Source organism: Scomber japonicus, chromosome 3 (assembly GCF_027409825.1).
Source record: "Scomber japonicus isolate fScoJap1 chromosome 3, fScoJap1.pri, whole genome shotgun sequence".
NCBI classification, from domain to species: domain Eukaryota; kingdom Metazoa; phylum Chordata; class Actinopteri; order Scombriformes; family Scombridae; genus Scomber; species Scomber japonicus.
The window spans coordinates 30,127,303-30,150,374 of record NC_070580.1 but is presented as its reverse complement, the minus strand read 5'-3'; the positions used below and the strand labels follow the sequence as shown (position 1 = coordinate 30,150,374).

The 23,072-nt window shown below is 40.4% G+C and overlaps 1 protein-coding gene across 1 annotated transcript in view; it reads left to right on the top strand.

Annotated features, from left to right (window-relative positions):
- Positions 1 to 23,072, top strand: part of LOC128356084 (plasma membrane calcium-transporting ATPase 1-like) — a 104,104-nt gene that overhangs the window by 72,544 nt on the left and 8,488 nt on the right. The window contains exons 8-20 of the mRNA XM_053316520.1: positions 3,351 to 3,533; positions 5,840 to 6,054; positions 6,138 to 6,380; positions 7,103 to 7,344; positions 7,879 to 8,116; positions 11,977 to 12,156; positions 13,417 to 13,504; positions 13,721 to 13,827; positions 16,418 to 16,609; positions 19,426 to 19,639; positions 19,764 to 19,975; positions 20,974 to 21,081; positions 22,769 to 22,951. Coding sequence (XP_053172495.1) covers positions 3,351 to 3,533; positions 5,840 to 6,054; positions 6,138 to 6,380; positions 7,103 to 7,344; positions 7,879 to 8,116; positions 11,977 to 12,156; positions 13,417 to 13,504; positions 13,721 to 13,827; positions 16,418 to 16,609; positions 19,426 to 19,639; positions 19,764 to 19,975; positions 20,974 to 21,081; positions 22,769 to 22,951 — 2,405 coding nt within the window. The remainder of the gene's footprint in view (positions 1 to 3,350; positions 3,534 to 5,839; positions 6,055 to 6,137; positions 6,381 to 7,102; positions 7,345 to 7,878; positions 8,117 to 11,976; positions 12,157 to 13,416; positions 13,505 to 13,720; positions 13,828 to 16,417; positions 16,610 to 19,425; positions 19,640 to 19,763; positions 19,976 to 20,973; positions 21,082 to 22,768; positions 22,952 to 23,072) is intronic.

Genomic DNA, 23,072 nt, shown 5'->3' with positions numbered 1-23,072 from the left:
TCACTGTTTGATTCTTTCCCTCCTCTGTTATTTTTCTGTCTTGCTGAAGTCTCCTGCAGCCTCCACAGCTCCGCAGCCTCCTCCTCTCTCCTCCTCCTCCTCCTCCTCTTGTCCCTCTCTCTCTGTCGTGGTTCTGCATCGCTGTCGTTTTGAGTTTTTTTTTTTCCTTCGTTCTTTTGCGGGTGATCCTTTTTGATTTTGTCTTCTGTTTGTTGACTTGCTTTCTTTTTTCTTTTCTTTTTTGATTGTCAGACACCCCTCTCCCCTCTGCCCGCCGTGCGTTCTCTCATGGTTCAGTGCTGCGCCTGTTTACAGTTCTGTGGTTGGTCAGTGGGTCTCAGTCCTTGTTCGTGTGAAGCTGTGTCAGTTAGTTTCATGTTGTGGCTTGTCTTCAGAGTGGACCATGTGCATAAAGCTCCACAGCTTCCTGGTTTGACACCGACTCATCCCTACATTAAGAATGTCTAAATGTCATGTTGAGGTCATGCTGTCCTGAAATTACTTCACTTTTTTTTGGCAAAATGATGTGTTTAGGGAGCTTCTCATTATCAACCTCAATAAAGTTCAGAGTGAGATCATGACTCTGGACATTAGAGGAGACTTTTAAACATTAAAGATACACGCCTTTGTTTTGTTGCTCTAGTATTCCTAAATATTTCAATGTTCCCCAAGCTCACTGTAGACAAAATCAATTTTTAAGCTGTGAGGAAATGTTGATCGTCTTACAAAATGTCTTTTCAGAGACACTGGGCCTCATGCAAGAACCTTTTATTACTCTTATCCTAAATCTCTGTTTCATTTCAGCAAGTGTGCTTTTAAACAGATGTGCATTTATGAGACTTGTTCAGTAACCTAATCCACGCCCCTAAATTGCTACTATATGTAAGGCTACCTGTTTCATTCACAAAAATGACACCTAAGAGCTAAAAAGCAGAACTTCACATAACAAACAGAGCACAGAAATGACCTACTGTGAAGAATAGTTACATGTTTAAAAATGTCTCTCTAGAGTATCTCTCTCATGGCTAAACTGGGAGGAGGTAACGTCAACATGATGTCACATAATTCGCTTATAGGTGCTGATGTCACCCTCTCAAACAGAGGATGAACAGCCGCAGCATAAAAGACTATCAGGCAACAACTACTGACTTTTACGATTAAATAAATAAATTAAGATAAATGATCACAGCACACACACACAATTAGGAGTTTCATTGCAGTTTGTAATTCATCAGCTTTATTACATCAGTCTCATTAAAAACAGTGACTCACTGCATCCCCGCTTTGATATTCGATACATGCAACACGACACATTAAGCTTCCTCCACATTTCCCCAACCAATTAACCTCGTACTGGTTCGACTCCAGCCTCCGTGTACCTAAACACAGGTCGACGTAGCTCTTTGTGTCCCCTCTAATACCCCTGGCTATATGCTACTGAAGTGTGTTACCACTGTGGAGAAAGAAAGGTACACTAAGCTGCCCTTAAATCGCTCAAATGTGCCACTAAACTAAAAGAACGTTCAGTTTGTACAAGGGGTTCTTGCATGTGGCTCAATCAATTTATTCAAGTGCATTTTTAATTTTAACTTAACAGCAGAAACGGCACAAAAGAGGACTGAATGATTCCCCCCCCCCCCCCTTTCAAATACACCCGCAGATATTTCAACCCTCATTATTATCGTTGACTTATTATTTCGCTTTTTACTGCCTCCAGTAAAAAGTTTTCTTTAGCAGCATCAAAAAAAAAAAAAACTGGAATAAATCTGATCTTAACAATTCGCCTTTTCTGACCCAGTAGGCTTAATTATTTGACACCTCAGTAGATAACAATAACACCCCCCCCCCCAACCTCCATCATGATCATCCAGGAATCTAAACCTGCTTTATGTCCATGATCTGTCGGTATTGTCGGTTCCAGATGTGATAGATATTGTTACCAGCAGTGACTCTACAACAGAAGTACGACCTTTTTAGTATCTTTGTAATCATTTAACAGCCCAATCGAGACATTTCCAGCTATTATCTTTAATTAATGTTAACGACCTAACAAGATATTTGAAGGTATTTCGATATATAAATTCAACCCCAGTTTCAGTCAGTGTTGTCAGGTCAGTCGTTCACCAGGACAAACAAAGCATCAAACATTCAGATTAGTGCAGATTTGTTCTGTTTTCATTCATCGCCTGCTCACATTTTTTTTCTTTGGTGTGGAAATATGACAAACAGGCAGGGAGTGAATTCAGTAGTGTTATGCTATTCAGCAGCAGAGATCAAACAAAAAGATCAAAAAAAAAAAAAAAAAAAAGGAAGTTTCATGCACATTACTACAGTCCAAACAGGATCTCGGCTGATGAAGTGAAATGCAAATACACAGTTTGTTTATGCAAATGAGGAGCAGAGCCGCCGAGCCGGATGTGAAACCAGACGCCATGTCAGGCTTCAGAATTAAGCCTCGTTCCAAACTCTGAGCTCTAATGTGAAACAAACACAGTGTGTGTATGTGTGTGTGCGTGTGCGTGTGCGTGTGTGTCAGTGCGTGTGTGTGTGTTTGTGATTGACAGTCCTGTTAAATCCTCTCTGTTGTTTCTGCTGTTCTCTGTTCTCTGTCTGCTGCTCTTCATTATGAACTGCTGCTCCCAATTCGTCTGTGACACTCTCTGAAAGCTACCTGGACCTTTTTCCATGAATGTTCTGTGATCATTAAAATGATGAAACGATACTTCCTACATTCAGCCAAAGGGTCACCATGTTAATGATTTAAGAGTCAGAGCTTCTCTGATCTCTGAGAAAAAAAAAAAAGAAAAGAAAAAAAACTCGTCCGTTCTGTTTTCAGCTTTCCCTTTCCGACTGAATCTATAACGTTTCCTCTGCTTCTCTGCCCTTCATCCCCAAACCACTCCTCAACCCCTTCTCCCCCCTGCCCCCTTATTGTTTTTGTAATTTATTTTTATTTATTTATTAATTCAATTAATTCACCTTTTGTCAACCTCGTTCTACCCTCCCTCATCATGTTGAAAACTTCCCCCCCTTTTCCATCTTCATTCTTTAAATTACAACCCTCCGCCTCCTTCACAATCTGTTTTTCTCCATCACATCCATCACTCTGTCTCATACCTGCCTCCTCATCCTTCATCTTCATCTTCACCTCCTCCTCATTCCTTCTCCTAAACCTCCTCATCTCTCTCTACTCTCGACTACATCCTACCTTCCTCATCCCCCCTACCTCCCATTATCCCCTTAAAACCTACCCCCCCCACACCCCCTCCTCCTTCCTCCTTCCTCCTCTTCCTCCTTTTCCCTTTTTACCACCCAACCACCACCTTGTGCCCCACCCTTCCTCCTTCCAGCCAAGACCCAGGATGGCATCGCCCTGGAGATCCAGCCGCTGAAGAGCGAGGAGGCCGCCGAGTCGGAGGAGAAGGAGGAGAAAGAGGAGGTCAAAGCTGTTAAGAAAGTCAATGTGACCAAGAAGGAGAAGTCCGTGCTGCAGGGTAAACTGACCAGACTGGCCGTGCAGATCGGGAAGGCTGGTGAGGAACACACACACACACACACACACACACACACACACACACACACACACACACACATAGAAACACAGTACTCATATAGATGATAAAGCTTTATTGAGTCTTAAGGGGATAATATAGGGCTGTTGGAACATTTAGTTCTTCACACTTCTTTGAGAGAAGCAGTTTGACATTTTCTGAAGCTCTCTTTTTCTGTGTATCAATGTTTGCCTCGGGGTTAGATGGATCAGATCAGTTTCATATCTCCCTGCCTTCAGTATAGATAAATCCAGGACATGTTTAACCTAGCTGAGCATACAGATTTAAACCAAGTGGGGAAACTGCTCACCTAGTTTCATCTAAAAGAGAAAAATCCACCTTCCAACAACTCCAAAGTCAAGTCGAGTCAGTTTATTTAAAGAGTGCATCTAAAAACAAGTGTTATATGTCCAAATTGACCCAGTTTGATTTAACTTTTTATTAAGCATAATGTATAACACTAATCACTAATCAGTCAATTCTGTGTTAGACTCTTTTCACTTAATTCCAACTTTTTAGGACAGGTTTTACACATTTTATGGTCAATAGGCCTCATTTAAATTAATTTATACCTCAACAGGAGGGTTAAAATGAAAATGAATGATTAAATACATATGTGGTTGAATTGATAATTAGGGAGATTCAAAAGCAATTGTAAAAAGATGTACTGTCCATCAGCTCTGAATGTCTAATGAAGCTTTGAATAAAGGGCAGTTACAGACACAGAAGAGTTATAAATCTCTTTTTCGTGTCTTCCAGCATCTCTGAAGTATCTTGAAGGGTGTCTTTAAAGGCTTGTTAACATAAGTTTAGCCGGGCTAAAGTAGCTTAGAACCAGAGGACTCCAATCACGGTTCAGAGCCACCGTAAAAAATCACTCAAAACTGAATAATAATAAGTCTGAAATACCAGTTATTAAAGTTTTAGGCTCCAGCTCAAAGATCAAATTGACTCTCTTGTGTAAAAATCTGATCCTGCTCAGCGTGAAATTTGTAATTGTGAGCAAGTCATGATATTTGCAGAGAAACTGACCTCCTTTAATCTGCGTTTATTCTCCTCATATAACTTTTTTCCCCTCAGATGACTTCTCTCAGTTCAGTCGTCCTTGTACACAGAAGCATTTCAAAATGATGGGCTTATGTGACACACTGAGTCACATCTTTCTGAGGAAATACTTCCACCTACACATATGTGCTCCTAACTATTAGTATCTGTGTTAACTCTGCTGTCATCTATATACAGCTTACTGCAGGACCCAACAGTGATAGCTGACTCAACATGTAAATCAGATAAATTTGGAGTTCTTGGAAGGTGATTTTTTTCCCCCCTCTGTTGATGGAGGGAGGCTAGCAGTTTCCCCCCGGCTTCCAGTCTTTGTGCTAAGCTAGGCCAAACCCATCTTGGAGCTCTCTCTACTGAAACTGATAACCGTCTTCTCATCTGACTCTGAGAGAAACAAGAGGATTTCCAGAAATGTGGAACTGTTCCTTTAATAGCACATAAGGTGATCAGGCAGTCGGGGGGGACGGAGGGGCTGAGGGTCAGAACGCACTCAGTTTTATTGGGAACATGATTCATCCCGGAATTGAAGGCATTTTCAGTGTCATTTCAATTGACCTTAATACACTGAGGGGTTTTCAGGACAGAGGAGGAGGGAGGAGGGACGGACTCTAGCCACTAACAAGCATCAGTGATAAACAGCCCTTTTATTTCTGGACTGAAATAGAATTTGGGCCAAAATGCTTTGAAAGGAGGTGACGAGGCAGAAAAATACAAGCACTGTCTCACCTGTCCTCACCTGTGTCTGATTTTACACTCTGGATGTTTTCCAACATGCAGAAATAAAAAAGTTTAGTTTTTGCAGCATTTTTTTTTGCCATTTTTGCATAATAGAGATTAGTTTGGAGAGAAACACATTGTGATTACATCGTTTTCAGCATAGATCACTGAACCATCAGGACACCAGTTTAAAAACTAGTTTGATTAAAAAAAACATCCAAAATCACAGACTTACTGTTTTTACTTTGTGTTCTCTGAATTTAAGCTTTCCAACATGACTCATCATCGCTTTACTGAGCATCACATTGTCCTTGAATGCATCACCAAGACATTTTAAGTGCTGACACTATGCATCATATTACAGTGTCATATGAGGGAATATTAAAGAAATACATCATTACAGCAGTGACTTCCTGCAGATCTTTGTCCTAGTCAAGATTTCAGGGTTAAATATTATCCTCTATGCTTTAAACTGATCTGTCTTGTATTGAACTTCTTGTCCTAACCAGGTCTGATCATGTCAGCCGTGACCGTCATCATCCTCATCCTCTACTTCGTGATCCACACCTTCGGGATCCAGGGTCGGACCTGGGTTGCCGAGTGCACCCCCATCTACATCCAGTACTTTGTCAAGTTCTTCATCATCGGCGTGACGGTGCTGGTGGTGGCCGTTCCCGAGGGGCTGCCTCTCGCCGTCACCATCTCTCTGGCCTACTCTGTCAAGGTAAGCAGGACGAGGAGCAAAGGGACTTATGGGAAGTGTGACGATGACGTTCCTCCTCTAACTTTCTCCTCCATCTTTTTTAGAAAATGATGAAGGATAACAACCTGGTGCGTCACTTGGATGCCTGCGAAACCATGGGCAACGCCACGGCCATTTGCTCCGACAAGACGGGAACGCTAACCATGAACCGGATGACGGTGGTGCAGGCGTACATCGGCGATACACACTACAAGACGGTCCCCGAACCGGACGCTATCAAACCAGAGACTCTAGAAGTTATGGTCAACAGCATCTCCATCAACTCTGCTTACACCACTAAAATCCTGGTGAGACCTTCACTGTCCCAGAACCACAACACGAACAGGAACCTGAACCTAACCTTCACCTTAGCACCACGTCTAAAAACATGAATGTCACTGCTTCCTGTTTCATCTGCAGGAAACAGCTGTGAACATAATTTCAAAGCCAGGGAAGACAAGTTGTTCAGTTTTTGCTCATTGGGGGGGGGGGGTTCCACTGAGTAAGACCCAAATTATTGGAAACCCCTGACGACCCTCAGATTGTTACTGAAAACACGCTTCGAATAGCAACACAGGTTAGATAACAGGTCTGGCTGGAGTTTCTAGGGTGTAAACTTCCCCAAATCTAATAAAGAGCTGGAGAGAAAGCTGGGGGGGGGGGGGGCTCCTTGTACACGACTTGAACATGTGGAGAAATATAAATATTGACAAGCCTGCTGTGTCTGTTTACATCTGCTACACTATGATTGGACAACTGCTATTTGGTGGAGAAGTTTAGCGAACAGATAATCAATGTAGAGCAGCTACAGGAAGTAAAAAATCTGTCTGTAACATCTGTTCAACCAGTAAGAACATTAGACTAAGAATGAGAAGCTTATCCAAAAAACAGAGACTGGTTAGACTGGTTAGACTGGTTAGACTGGTTAGACTAGTTAACAAACACATTACAATCATGAATAATTCGTCTTTGTTGTAATTTAAAATTCTGCCATCATATCATATTCATATCCTCGTCTCTGTTTTCTCAGCCTCCGGAGAAAGAAGGCGGCCTGCCTCGCCACGTGGGAAACAAGACGGAGTGCGCTCTGCTGGGTATGGTGCTGCAAATGAAGAGGGACTACCAGCCAATCAGAGACGAGATCCCCGAAGAGAAACTCTACAAGGTTTACACATTCAACTCCTCCCGCAAGTCCATGAGCACGGTGCTGAAGAACGCCGACGGGGGCTTCCGCATGTACAGCAAGGGAGCGTCAGAGATCGTCCTGAGGAAGTAAGAAGAAAGATTAACCCTTTACACGCTGTTCATATTCTGACTCGTAATTAGTTTCTACACCAATTTACATTCATAAATTCCCCCATCAGGGATTAATCCTTCTGTTTAATTAAAAGACATTCATGATCACTATTTTATGATACAGGAGAACATTTTATAGAATATGATGAACATAACAACATGTTTTAATGCTTATTTTTGATTTGTTTTGTACATTTTCATATATAAAAATGTGTATCAGCTGCCCAAAATGTTTTCAAAAGATGCATTTTGTTAGCATTTCTGTATACTGTGGGTCATATTAGGAAAAGTCTGACTAAAAGAAATGTGTATATTATATTTTAACTGCTCTCAAATTGACCCTGATTGGTATGTAAGGGTTAATTAAACTGTAAATAATGAATTATCTAAATATAAAGGTAAATATTCATCCATTTCAGTGAAGAGGGATGAGCTGAACCGGTTTATGTCTGCCTCACAATCTCTCTTCCCGCTCCATCACTCCCTCTCTCCCTCTCTCTCCTCTCCTAGATGCTCTCGTATCTTGGACGCCCAGGGCCAGCCCCGCGTCTTCAAGCCCAAGGACCGTGACGAGATGGTGCACAAGGTGATCGAGCCGATGGCGTGCGACGGGCTGAGAACCATCTGCGTGGCCTACAGGGATTTCCCCGCTGAAGCCGGAGAGCCCAACTGGGACATCGAGAACGACATCCTGAACGAGCTCACCTGCATCGTCGTGGTCGGGATCGAGGACCCCGTCAGACCCGAGGTAACCCCGAGCAACCCCAACGCACAGAAATCCACCTGACGCCTGATAATTAATCTAAAAATCACTTCCTGTAATTAACACCTGATGTCGGGTTATGTATAACACATGCTGGTCATTTCTTGACAGCAGGGTTGTTATTGATTAGTCATCAATCAGCGTTAAGTAGCTGATCGATCAACGGTGGTAAAGGCTGGAGTGCAATTATATATTATCATATTTTAAGAGTTTAATTTGAGTAAAACTGGGTCTCCAAATTGCTTACCACTATGAATACAGCAAAATATGTCTCTGCAGCATCAGGATACGTCTCAAAAGTCGATTCTGACTATAAAAAAACAATTCTGAATAAGAAAACAAATATTTTTAAAGTCAGTTCCTCTATCGATATTGAAGACACACAAGAAGTGCGACTAACAGAGTGGAACAATTGTTTTCGTTGTAATTTTTAGTCGTTAGTGTTATATTTGCACGAAGGTAGAGCACACACACACACACACACACACACACACACACACACACACACACACACACACACACAGCAGCAGAAGAGCAGAGGCTGCAGCAAACAGACTGAAATAGTCTAAATTGTAATTGCATTTTACTTGAGTCGATGATAGAGTTCATTAAGTGCAACAGAACTCACCAATAAGAGAGACAGCACCAACCTGTTGAACAAAGATAATAAAAACCCAAGCAGTCAGGTTTGTTTTCCAGCCATGAACACTGAACAAACAAGCTCAAAACATACAAGTCACGTCTGTTTTGCCTAATTAGCCGTGTAAATGTGAGTCTGAAGGCTCCAGTGTGTTTAAACAAACTAGTCTTAGTACTACGTGTGGTCCGACTGCATCAAGTGAAAGGGAGCTTCTTATTTGCCTTGTTTCATTGCTCCTCGGGTGACCCGCAGATTGATCTGGCCCGTCATCGTGAATGATGTCTCAATGCGTTTATTTCTGCCTCGAGCCGCGAGGAGGAGTCCTGGGGGAGACGTCAGCGAGGATCTATAACACAACACCGGCCTTTTTCGGCTTTTAACTCCCCTTTTATTGTTTGTGGCTGGACACTGTGGCTCGTCAGTCTGCATCCATACTCGTTTTATACGGAGTCAGACACAATTCAGGTGACATATTAATGCAGTGTTTAGATTTTGGGTTTCATCAGCTAGTTAAAAATGGCAGATCTGTGTCTGCTGAGGGTCTGATAAATAAAGTAACTATAAAATAATGGTCACCATCACAGCAAATATGAGGAGAGTGTGTTGCTGTTCAACTTCAATACATTTTAATTATCTATTAGTGTCATTTCCGCTCAGTCGTGAAGTTGAAAATCCCAGTGCGTCAAATAGAAACTACTTTCAAAGTGAGATATATATATATTTACATAATTTCCACTCGGCCCTGAAAACCGAAACTTTTCTAAAAATACGCTAATGATCTGTGAACACCTGCAGACTGACAGCTGATTCAGAAAGTGATGTCACTTCAGATGTTGCTTCAGAAGAAAGGACGTCTCATTTCACATCAAACGCGCTCCCTCGATTCCCTCTTTTCCTCACATCTCTTTTCTCACATCTCTCCCTCGTTTTACACGTGGAAGCCACTGAGGCGCCACGGAAAAAAGACACAAGTGAAGCAAACAAGGAAACAATGAAGACAAAAGAGAGAGGCAGCCAAAGTGTTTCTACCTGCTCTGAATGTCCACACAGGAAGTCAAAGCCTCCTCCTGTGCTCCATCCATCCTTGATCTCTCTCTCTCCAGCGATTTTGTGTCTTTTGTAGCCTCACCTGCATGAATTGTTACAAATGGGGATAACCGTGAACATTTTCAGACGACCTCCGCTGGAAGTGATTCAGGTGTTACGCTCGGCTGCTCACATGAAAAGTGACAAAAGTAGCTGTTTGTTTTTCTTTGATAAACTGCAGTAAGAGTCCACAGCTCACCGGGAAGCTGCTGTTACCTGCAGTACGACATCGTCTCTGCTCGTATGCTGACATAAATAAAACACTCATATTTCAGTCTGGTGTCAGCAGATCTACTTCGTACCCCAGCGTAACAAATTTCTACTTGTTTTTTGTTCCTGGATAGTAAGATTTAATTCTTAATTGAGTAAAAAGTGTAGTAAAACTTTGCTTTTGTGACCAGGACAGTGATATTTTGAAATTTACCTATTTCCAGTTGGGAAAAGTTGCAAATTTGCGCATTTTCAAAAAACAACATATAAAATAACACATACATATAGAAATAACTATAATATATAAATGAGTTTGGCTTAGTCTGATATGTCGTGCAGGTTATATTTTAATATTTGAATTATAAGGAAACGTACATCGACTCTGCTCGTATGCTGATATTAAAAAAACACTCAGATTTCAGTAAAATTTCTACTTGTTTTTTGTTCCTGGATAGTAAGATTTAATTCTTAATTGAGTTAAAAGTGTAGTAAAACTTAGCTTTTGTGACCATGACAGTGCTATTTTGACATTTTACTTATTTTCAGTTGGGAAAACAGGAAAAAAATCACATTATAACATATACATGAGTTTGGCTTAGTTTGAAATGTCCTGCAAGTACTGAACTGATCAGATTTTGATATCTGTATTGTAAGGGAAAAACGTTAGGCCAGAAACATTATGTTAATCTAAATGAACTTCATCTCCCTAACATGAAGACTGAAGTGAGTCCTGGTCGTGCGTGTGTCAAGTACAGATGCCCTGAAATGTTAAATGAAGCCTGTAATGAAGGCCAGAAAGTCTCAATGCTGATTTCCTGCTGCTTTAATGTCAGAGCACAAAGATCACAGACAGGATGGAAATAACCGGAGAGCAGCAGGAGTCAGTCAGCAGCTCCACGTTGATCTCTAAACCACCTGAGATCCATACCAGACTCTTCAGTGTATTTTATTTGAGTTTTTAGTTAATTATTCTGTTCATATTCTCAAGCATCAAACATGTATGTAGCTGTGACCTGACAGCAAGAAATCTGCCCTGTCACTGATCAGATACTTAATGTATAAGAGGCTAATTCCACCATCAATGAGCAGAGCCTTTATATAATCAATGAAGAGTAAAGCCAATCTAATAACCCTGCTTGCTTTGCCAATTAGTGGTGACAACCTGTGCATATTTAATGTAGCTTTACACCAGAGTACCATCACCATCCAAAACCATGCAAAAGGGGCTTAAATATGCAGTTAATGGGTCCATGCATCATGTTAAACCAACCTACCACCAACCAAAACACGTCACCATTAGTCCCAGACATTGTTTCACTTGAGCAGCTGCTTATTAGAAAAATTAGGGAACTTCTTTAGGCTCCATTTGTCAAATTTATCTTAACCCTTACATACTGTTCAGGGTTTTTACATTTGAGAACTGTAAAATCACCCTATACACATTTCTTTTAATCAGATTTTTATATGTGACCCACAGTATTACAAAAATGGAAATGAAATGCATCTTTTTTTTTTCTTTTTTTGTGCAGCTGATACACATTTTTTATATATGCAAATATACAAAATTGACCTGTTCATTAAAATTAAATCAATAATCACCATTAAAACATGTTATATTCTTCAAATTCTATATGATCATACAAGAGTCATTGTGAATGACTATATTTTCCTTAAATAAATAGAATACACTCTGTTTGCTCTCTGACAGATTCATTAAGGCTCACTCAAACATTTATTAATGACTGATGGGGAATTTATGAATGTGAAATGGTGCCGAGACTAATTATGAGTCAGAATATGAACAGTATATAAGGGTTAAAATGATGGAGAGATATAGGAAGAGATGCTGGTGAATGTCTTTTTATATTGTGTTAAACTTAATATTTCTTTTCTCCGCTCACTCCTCCAGGTACCTGAGGCTATTTCTAAGTGCCAGCGTGCCGGCATCACTGTGCGTATGGTGACTGGAGACAACATCAACACCGCCCGCGCCATTGCATCAAAGTGTGGCATCCTGCTGCCCGGGGAAGACTTCCTGTGTTTGGAGGGCAAAGAGTTCAACCAGCAGATCCGTAACGACCAGGGAGAGGTGGGACAAAACATATTTTACAGCACGTTACTGTATGTAGCCTCTAATTATGTAAATACAAGCTGCGTGAAGCTTTGACCGCATGCTGACTCGGAAATTAACTCATAACAATCAAGCCTTGATTAAGTTTGACTTATCAAGTCCTTGTATAGAACATTTGAGCAAAATACTACTACCACTACTTCCATATTCACAAGAGGAAAAAGAAGCTTAATGTGGGAATTACAGGAATGATACAAGTTAATCACAACATAGAGTTTAGATTTAACTTCATTTTTTTGATGATCTGATTTTATGCTGCATTCACTTGAAAACCCACATGACTGTTTAGGAGCATTGATTCAAGGTGTAACTTTTCCAGAAACTTTTTTTTATTATCTATGATCATATTTATATGTGTGATACAGACATACTCATTTTAATATTAATAGAAGTGATCAATATCAATATTAAACACCTTGAACAATGTTAATTATTCACAAGTGAAGTTGTACCTGAATGCAGCACAGTACAAAATACCACATTTCTGCAGTAACAGTATTTTAAAGGACCAGTCTGTACAATTTAGTGACATCTAGTGGCGAGTTTGCAGATTGCAACCAAATGAATCCACCTCCACTCCCTTCCCAGCATGAAGAAAAATCTACAATGGCCACGAAAATGAGGATAAACCAGAAACTCCCTCTCTAGGCCTTATCAAGTAGATATAAAGGACTCATGTTAAGTTAATTAAAACACAGCAATTCTTTTTTTAAGGTGATTATACAACAGGTAAAACTTTATATCTGCCTACTGGCAGATATAAAGTTGCCTACTGGCAATCCCCCTAAATCTTACACAGGTAAGGTTCAACTAAACAAAGTTGAACCTTAGTGTAGTTTTGAACATAGTTAAGTTAGTATTGACTTTATAAAATACAACTTTAAAGTTATTATTGAACTTCAGATGTTTCTCGCTACCTGCCAAATGTTAGACGTTTCATTTCAGGTTTAGCTCGTGGCAGGTTGCTGTGAGTCATCAGTTTTGAGCTCATATAATGTGGAGCTCAGTCTGTCCTGCACATGAGATTATTATTGTTTTATGTCCAAAAGGGAAAGTTTCTCCACTGTACTGGGAAATAATACTTAAAAATGTACAAATATCAACATACAGGAAGGTTATCTTTACATTTATGAAGGTTTTATGCTTTCAAGCGTTCACTGTAAAGTAAGGGATTATATTTTAGCAGATTTTAATGAAACTATTGTTCATGTTTTCTAGGTGGAACAAGAGCGTCTGGATAAAGTTTGGCCCAAACTGCGTGTGCTGGCTCGTTCCTCACCGACAGACAAACACACTCTGGTTAAAGGTGGGTTCATTCTTACAGGGATTCACATTAGTATGATTTATATTTTATAATTATAATGTTTATCTTCAAGGTGAACTTCAATTACAAGGAAATGGCCCTTCCATGTTTTCATTATTTAAGGAGAGAATTCATTTGCGCATCGTGTCTTTTCTTAAATGTTAATTATTCACTCCTTTAAAGCGGAGACTTGTTTGTTTGTTCCACTCCGTTGATCAGGCATCATTGACAGCACGGTGGGAGAAACCCGACAGGTGGTGGCAGTGACTGGAGACGGTACCAACGACGGGCCCGCCCTCAAGAAAGCTGATGTCGGCTTTGCAATGGTAACAACATTTTTCCACCTTTTTTTTTTTTTTTTTTTTTTTCTTTTCCTGTCGTCTCCGTTCTTCATCTGCTCGCTGTTTCACTCATCTGCTGTGCAGTTTGCTCTGGATCATTACCAAAATGAAAAAAAATGGAAACCTTTAAGTTAATTACATTTCTGTTGCAGCCATGAAAATGATATTTTCTCTAAACGTCATCCACAATAACTCCTGAATTTGATGCCAGTAGATTCATTAAGAGAGCTGTGAAATGAAAGAATAAATCAATAAATGTTGAGCCTGAATGCTTCGGCTCATCCACATCGTTCTCAATCTGCCGCCATATCACTGCCTTTATTGTTCTCCAAAGACCACTACAGAGACAGCAGGCAGACTGGTTCTTTCTTTCTTATATTTTAGGCTTATGTCTTTTTTTTATATACTGTAAATCATGTCTGGTCACACACAATTAATCATACATTGGTGGCAATATCTTGATCTCATGTTTGATCCTGTTTAGTACAATTTGAAATACTTTACACCACAGATAAAGGTCTTGCAAGCCACGCTGGTGCTTTTTTTTTTAGGTTTATATGTGTGTTTTTTCTTCCATTCCAGGCATCCATTCGTTTTCTTTTCATTTCCGGATGATAAGAAAATCAATTTCCAGACTCATGAAACTTGTTTGAGTCTTGTAATCCATCACAGAACCAGCACATTATGTCTACATTCATTTTTGTGAAGGTTTTGTAAAAGCACTTTAAGAGCAAATTGATATGAAAAGTCGCAGTTCACAATGATGGATTAAACAATTCCAGTTTCAAGGGTTCGCCATTTGATTATTATGACGTATGGAAATGAATCTGCAACCAGTGGCCATGTGGAAAAGACAAAGACAGATTCACATGAACATCTAAAACTATACAGCATGCATTTAAAAACATTATTTACATTGTTTGTAGTTGAGCTAAAACTTGTGGCATGGCCCTTTAAAACTGAATACCAGCTGAGACAGATATTTAAATTTGTATTCATAACTTTATGGATATATAGCCCATAATACTTTATAGTGTGTTATAGGAGCGTTTCAGTAAGCTGACTTGGAGTCTTTGCTATATTTGTGAATGCAGAGTAGATTTGAGATCTGATGTGTGATTGTGTCACTCTCTACGAGGATAAATCGAGCACAGGAGAGATTAGAGAGAGACTGTAACAACTTCTCATGAGCTCTTGTGTATCCCACGGCTAATCGACTGACATTATACACCCTGTTTACATCACCCAAAGCATGATGGGAACCATAGTGCCAAAAACTCAAAACATCCCAACAGGAATGACACAGTCAATAAAAAAGATTTTTTAGTTTCACACATTTTGTGACACAACTGAGGCTCTGATTGTCTCATCAGCATGGTTCATGTATCCCTGCGGTTTGTGGCTTCTGAGCGTTAAATGCAGTTGTGAACCAGCAGCAGCAGCAGCAGCAGCAGCAGCACATGGTTCCCCTCAGAAACACAGCTGAAATAGACACAAACCTGAAGCAGCTCTGCTCACTGTCACAGGCGAATGAATAAGCTGCTGCTCATTATTTGTTCATTAGATCAGAAAATATTCACAGTGAGCCACGTCTCCCAGCTGACACCAGAGCACAAAGAGTTACACCGATCAGCTGATAGTATAGCCGATGATGAATTAAAACCATCTTGACTGACTCCTGTACAGAGCGTCTGGATGAGCTCAGTGACATCAGCTGACTCCTCTGTGTGCTGCTGTGACCTTTACTGGAGAAAAGTCATCTGAAAAGTCCTGCAGGCTGCTGAGCAGCTGCTGTGCTGTCAGACAGCACCGTGACAGTAGTTACTGTTCCTAAACACATCACAGAGAAAGTCTGGGGATTTAAACCAATGACCTTCAACTCTAATGTGTCCCATATGGAATATTTTCAGTTTGCATCCAAATGTTCACTGTTCATTTATCACCTGTTCTGACTGGAAATGGAGAGTGATCCGCCTCCGTCTGTCTGGGAGTGTCTGACTCTGCAGAGACACATCTACTCACTTCACAGCTTCTTTATTATTACTGTTAACACCAGAATGATCCTGTTTTATTTTTAACACAGCATTAACAATACTCTCAAAGCTTCATGTGTTTTAACTGCATTATCCTTAAAACCAGGGGTGTCAAATTCAAACCACTGGGGGGCATCCGCCAGGTTGTTTTCTCCTAGAGGAATTGGGATGTTTTTCTTTTTTCCAACAATAGATTTAAACTATATTCACTCTGACACTGAGCAGCTCACATTTCCCTCTCACCTCCCTCATACTTGTCATGCTGTTTTGTATGTTCAGTAAGCGGGTATTTAGACAGAAAATACTACACTGGTGTGGAGGCGTCCTGCTTCAGGTATCAGCAAGATATGAAATATGATCCAGGAACTGTGTGTGTAACAGATCCGTGATTTTGAGGGCTTATCAGGCACCGAAATGCTGCACAGCGCTTTATAATACTCAGAGGCAGGATGTTACAGGAGGTTTAGCACCAGCTGCTGCCAGTTAGTCTACGTCTAAAATCATCAACTGGGATCTGATCGCCCCTCTCTGCTTCCTGTCAGGGAATCGCCGGCACAGATGTGGCAAAGGAGGCGTCTGACATCATCCTGACCGACGACAACTTCACCAGCATCGTCAAGGCCGTCATGTGGGGTAGGAACGTCTACGACAGCATCTCCAAGTTCCTGCAGTTCCAGCTGACCGTCAACGTGGTTGCCGTTATCGTGGCGTTCACCGGCGCTTGCATCACACAGGTAGGCCGTCGCCCCCCGCTGGTGGATCCTGCTCTGATTTTTTTTTTAGGTTAATGTGTGTTTTTATTGCTCATGTGGTCATCACAGCTGGTTAGACGCACCGGTCACAACAGGTCAGTGTTAGCTCATGAATTCGCTGTGAAAGCTGAAATCAACACAGAAGTTTTAGGATCCAGTCTCTATCACATCTGCCGTCTGTGGTGTTATTATGGAAGTTCAGAGCTGCCAATATTGAAATGAAATAAATAATCCAATTGTGCACATTATGTAGGACTGTACTTTAATTTAATTTATCTCTCTAGTGAAAAAAAACAAGCTTAAATTCACTGATACTGGACAGACATGACAACCGTGACCAGAAATCAGAGATGGTGTCCTCTGGATTGGTGCGTTCCAGTCAGTCAGATGTTACATCCTGTCTGGTGATTTGATGGATGGTATATTTTTATACAAAAGAGGCCTTTTGGAAAAAAACTGCTGTTATGAAAATGACCATGAAAAAGCTGTTTCCACTTTATTTTCATTAGAGCTGAACCCATATCAGAAATCAAATTAAATTACAGTTCACAATTAAATTTTAAAAGTTTAGGTTTCACATTGTTTGCCAGTTTCATAGTGGCACTTGAAGCTTTTTCTTCTCCTTACTAATAATATATATATGTACTGAAGTTGTTTCCCAAGTTAACACACAGCTAAGCTTTAAGAAACTAACCTGATGTTCCAGATGGTTTGTTACACAGCACAGACTGAGAAGTCGTCCTTGGAAAGTGTTTAGAAAAGGGCAAAAAATACATACCATGTGATTGGATGAACCATCTGTCAATCACTGCCTTTCACTGTCTCACCCTGCAAGGCAGCTGGATCTGTGAGATTAAAAGATTGTGCATAACTTTAAGCCTGACGAGATGGATTCTTGCATGATCTCGTGATGTTGTGATCTTGTGATCTTGTGAATCCAGCTGCCTCGCAAGCTAAATAACATTATTTGCAAATAATCAATTATTTATAGATAGGATATAAAGTTGGTGTTGCTCTGAGGACGGCAGCTTTGGTCAGTCCACCAATCCAGACTGACATGTTAACTATCAGATTGAGTTTGGTTTAGACATTTAACATCACTCTCAGAATAAATTATTATATCTTTGGTGATCCCTTAACTTTTTCATCTGGCACACCATCATAAGAATTAGTTAATGTCTTTGATTTCGCATCAGTCTCAGCTTCCCTTTTTATTAATTGTTAATTAAGAAACGTTCGCATGTTAACACTCTAAGAAAATGACTCTGCTTTTCTTCGACAACAGCAAAATCTATATCATTTTCTACACTATTAGACCGTCATGCCTCTTGAAGTTTCAATCTAAAGGATAAGCTGTAATTAAAGAAACATGAACTCAGTTAACATACATAGAAAGTCAAAATTTCCACCGCAGACTTCTAGCTTTAAACATCATCATGTTTAAATATTCCGTGTCCGTCTTTTCTGTCAGATGATTTCAACCTGAATCGGGATGCACACAAAAGCTAATCATTATTTCTACTTTTTAATCAAATAAATCAAATATCCACAGAGATCAGACCGAGTGAGTCATTTGTGATTTCAGTGTGACCAGCTCAACATGCTGCGAGGAGGAGAGGCGACCGTGTTACATTCTTTTAAATTCATAATGTGTCTCTAATCAGGAAACTGAACTCCTGACACAATAAAAAAGTAACTTGCGGCTGTGTATTAATTGAAAGGCTCACAGCTGGCAGGACAGATAACTAACTCGTCTACAGAGCCAAGAACACAAAGTAGGCTAAGATACAGCCTGAAACCATGGCAACACGTCACCGTCTTAATCCTGAAATATAACAGGGGCTCAGCAGGTCCGTGGTCTGTGTGCCGTGTTTATACTCACTGATCATCCTTCGCTCCGTTTGTGTTTCGGCCTCTGAAATGTTGCACAGATCATTAAGAGACGTGAACTGACTCAAGTCTTTATTGTATAAACAGAGGATGGACCCAGGGGTGTGTGGAAATGCTATTTCTCTGCTTTGATTTTCACTTAAATCGGTGTCGCAAATGACACTATTATTAAATTTGTTGTGCTTTTCATAATGAAGATTATATAATATGGAAATTTGCATTGTTCTATTCTATAATCACCTTTAGTTTCCTGACTTGATCATTTTCATTTTCACTACAAAAAGTTACAGAAGTATCTTCAATTCAGCAGTTTTGTGGGGTAATATTAAGTGTAGGTTAATAATTATATAGATTAAATGATTTATTTTTTTAAAGATTTTGTTGCCATAGACGCCTTTATTAAGTAGTAGACAGACAGGAAACATGGGAGAGAGGGGGGGGGGGGGGTGACATGCAGCAAAGGACCTCCAATCGGGATTTGAACCACTCGACCACCTGTGCCCAAATGATTTATTTTATACCAAACAGTAAGCAGAGAAGGTGGAAATCCTCTTTTTTTAGCTCGGAGCAGTGTCTGCAGGTCTTCCTCTCAGGCTGAACACAGCCTCAACAACCTCCACCAACACACATGACTCCCATCCGCAGTGGAAATTACACTCCTGGATCCAGAAGTCAAAAAAATACAATAAAGTCAAAAAGGAAAAACAAAACATGTCTTTGAACCTTTCTGTGTCTGCCTGGCTGGAGTCTAAAGACCTGCAGACATCACAACATCACAACTGTGATATATATATATATATATATATATATTTTAACAGAAGAAGAACAACATGGTGGTATTTTATACATTGCTAATTGAATTTTCTTAGTATTTGTTTGCTGACTCGTGATTTTCGTCCCTCCTGCAGGATTCCCCTCTGAAGGCCGTCCAGATGCTGTGGGTCAACCTCATCATGGACACTCTGGCGTCTCTCGCTCTGGCCACCGAACCTCCGACTGAATCTCTGCTGCTTCGTAAACCGTACGGCCGCAACAAGCCGCTCATCTCCAGGACCATGATGAAGAACATCCTGGGCCACGCCGTCTATCAGCTCGTCATCATCTTCACCCTCCTCTTCGCCGGTGAGTTAAATGACTAAGACAAGAAAAACATGAAGTATAAACCTCAGATGTGAAGAGTAAACTTGGTTATTGACAAAACCTTGATTTATTTCATCATCATGTCTTTTCCTTCAATGACTCTCAGGTGAGAACTTCTTCGACATCGACAGCGGTCGTAACGCTCCCCTGCACTCACCGCCGTCGGAGCATTACACCATCGTGTTCAACGTGTTCGTCATGATGCAGCTCTTCAACGAAATCAACGCCAGGAAGATCCACGGAGAGAGGAACGTGTTCGAGGGCATCTACAGGAACCCCATCTTCTGCAGCGTCGTACTGGGCACCTTCATCCTGCAGGTAAGATCATCATCATCATCATCATCACCATCATCATTATCAAATCCATTGATTCCTAAACCTTTTCCATCATGGCCCTCTTTTATAGAAAGATACAAAAGCATAGATTAAAATAAGAATATAAAAATGATTAAATTAAATAATTACCCTCATATCCCATCCAGTATAAACTTTGAAAAAGTTTCAGAGTTTATACTGGGATTCTATTCTCAGGGATTATAGGAACACCTCACCTGAAATAAAGACTTCCTCTGCTAACATCTTGTTTTAGTTTAGTCTAAGTTTATTTATTTATTCAAATATGTGAAAATAACAAAGTAAAATACATAGGCAGTGGAACATAGCAAAATAGAAATGACAGTAAACTTTAGATTTCCATTCCAAAAACAGGGTGTAGGGTGAAGTTAAACTTTTTAAAACTCTGTATTTTTATTGAACATTAAGAGCTGAGACACTGTATCACACAACAAAGACGAGGTTTTTATAAAGGTAATAGTTAACGATGCAACCTCCACTAAAGGTTCATCTCTCAAATGACTAGAAAATGGGAGGAAAAGTGCAAATAATGATTTTCCGCTCTGAGTTGGAAGTTTCTTTTAACTTGAGGGGTTCAAGCTGCTCCTGCCAAAACACGAGGTGCTCAGCAACGTAAAAGCAGCCAGCTAAGAGATTCACTCTGATAAAAAAAAAAAAATTGTAAGAAGCCGCTCCAGGCTGATAAAAAAGTGCTTTGTAAGATCGAGGCTTAAAGGATAAAGCTGGAAATATTCTATATTTTTATTACTGTCAACAAACACAATGAAAAAACAAAACCAATAATGTTTTTAATCAGTTTCTCAATACTGTCTGACTTGCTTACCCTGTCTTAGACTCTCAGCCTGGAGCTTTTTGCCTCCTACTGAACACATAAATCTTTAAAATCAGATCACAAATATATCGTTTCATTATTCATTCATTCTCACAGCTCACACATCTCCAATGTTTCTTTTCCTCTTCAGATCATCATCGTTCAGTTCGGAGGGAAGCCGTTCTCCTGCACAGCTCTGACAATCGACCAGTGGCTGTGGTGCGTGTTCATCGGTGTGGGAGAGCTGCTGTGGGGACAGGTGAGACCAGAACCAGAACTACAGGTGTTTTTTTAGGCTCAGTAAACACACACAGCCTCAAAGCCGAGCATGAGGAATCAATAAACAACATGTATACGGGGGAAGAGGATGATGAAGAGGTGGATGCGTGAGGTTTGTAGCAGCAAACTGTTGCCTGTCACACTCTGCTCTGCTGCAGCGTTGCCATCACGACCATCGCCATGGTAATGAGCTCAGTACATGAAAGCAGTGCGACTCCTGTTCACGAGCACAAGGGGGAAAACAAACCCAGCGTGTCGGTCCCTGTGTGGATGATATGTACACACACGCGCACATACATACATGCACACACACACACACACACGCACAGGCTTAGAAAGCATTTTTATATATCAAAAAAGTTGAGTCGTAAGAAGTCTGGTGGGTTCAGTTGTCGGGCAGAGACAGAGAACAGAGAGACAGAAAGATGCTGACAGAAACAGACAGACATGTGAGGTCTGTGCTTAAAGGTAAAATACTGTTTGTTTTAATGGAGACAGAGAGAGAGGGAGAGTGAGAGAGAGGGAGACAGAGAGAGAGAGAGAGAGAGACAGAGAGAGAGTCAGACAGACAGAGAAAGAGAGAGAGAGATGACGACAGAAGTGTAAGAAACTGATGTGCAGCTGAAGCAGGAGTATCAGTGTGTCTCTCTTGTTTTTAATTGAACAACAGTATAATAAGATAACAGAATATTGTATATAATAAATTCAGTTCATCAGAGATCCATTTAATTTATAATACAATATAAGAAAGTAATAATAGGAGTTAAATAAAGTACATTGTACAGCGTTTACATACAGAAATAATCAAGTTACATATTTGTATGTGTAGCTAACGGGCATTACTGCTTGTTAACAAAGAATTTAGTGTTATGGAAAAAATGACCAATAATTAAATAAAGTATTATATCATAAGTCGATGAAAATAAGATAACATGTTCTATTTAAAAACACAAACAAGAGGTGAAGATGGCGGCGAGCACGGACGCAGCGGCTCCAAGCTCTCTAGATTTGAGTCCTGTATGGTGCCGTCTATTCATTTATGTATTTATTTAGTTTGGCAAATTGCTTAACTTTTATTGCGTATTTTCTAGAGATGCTGTCATGTCTCATTCTTGTAACAATGACAAATAAAGTACTTTGAGCTTTGAACTTGAACTATTTAAATATATATATATATATGTTTAATTAGGCAACAAGTCATTAAACCCTTAAAAAACAACTTAAACTCCAGGAGAGACTGAGTGATTTTGGTTATCATGGCTCTTAACGGTACTTCAGTGAACAACAACAGTCTCAGACTCCATGAATCTGGTGGAGATGAAAATCTGTGCAGCAGAAGTTAGAATATTCAGACTCTTAGTTTTTATTATGAGTTGAACTCTAAAAACTTTTCTCATAATGTAACTTGAGATATATGGTGTCACTCTCCCTGCCTGGTTAACTCCGCCGCTTCAGTTTATTCAGTTTATTACTCACGCTCTCCGTCCAAGCTGACATAACCCTGATGACATCACTCTGACATCATCAAGGTTATTTTCTCCTCCAGAGCCACGAGAGACTTTACACAACAGTTTCCACAGGCTGAGTTGAACTATTGGTGACCAGTAAACTGATCTTCATGTGGAATATCTTTTTAAAAATCCATCATCTTTTTCCATCAAACTCAGCTGATCTCGGCCGTCCCGACCCACCACCTGAAGTTCCTGAAGGAGGCCGGTCACGGCATCACGAAAGAGGAGATCCCCGAGGAGGATCTGACAGAGGACGCAGATGAGATCGACCACGCTGAGATGGAGCTGAGGAGAGGCCAGATCCTCTGGTTCAGAGGTTTGAACCGCATCCAGACGCAGGTACGGCCGCCATGACAACCAACACACCTCCTCGTCTAACCATGCTTTTTTCTTTTAAGGGTTTCTGATTTCACGAGTTTCCAGGCTGGTGTTTTTTTTTGAAGGTAATAAGATGAGGCAA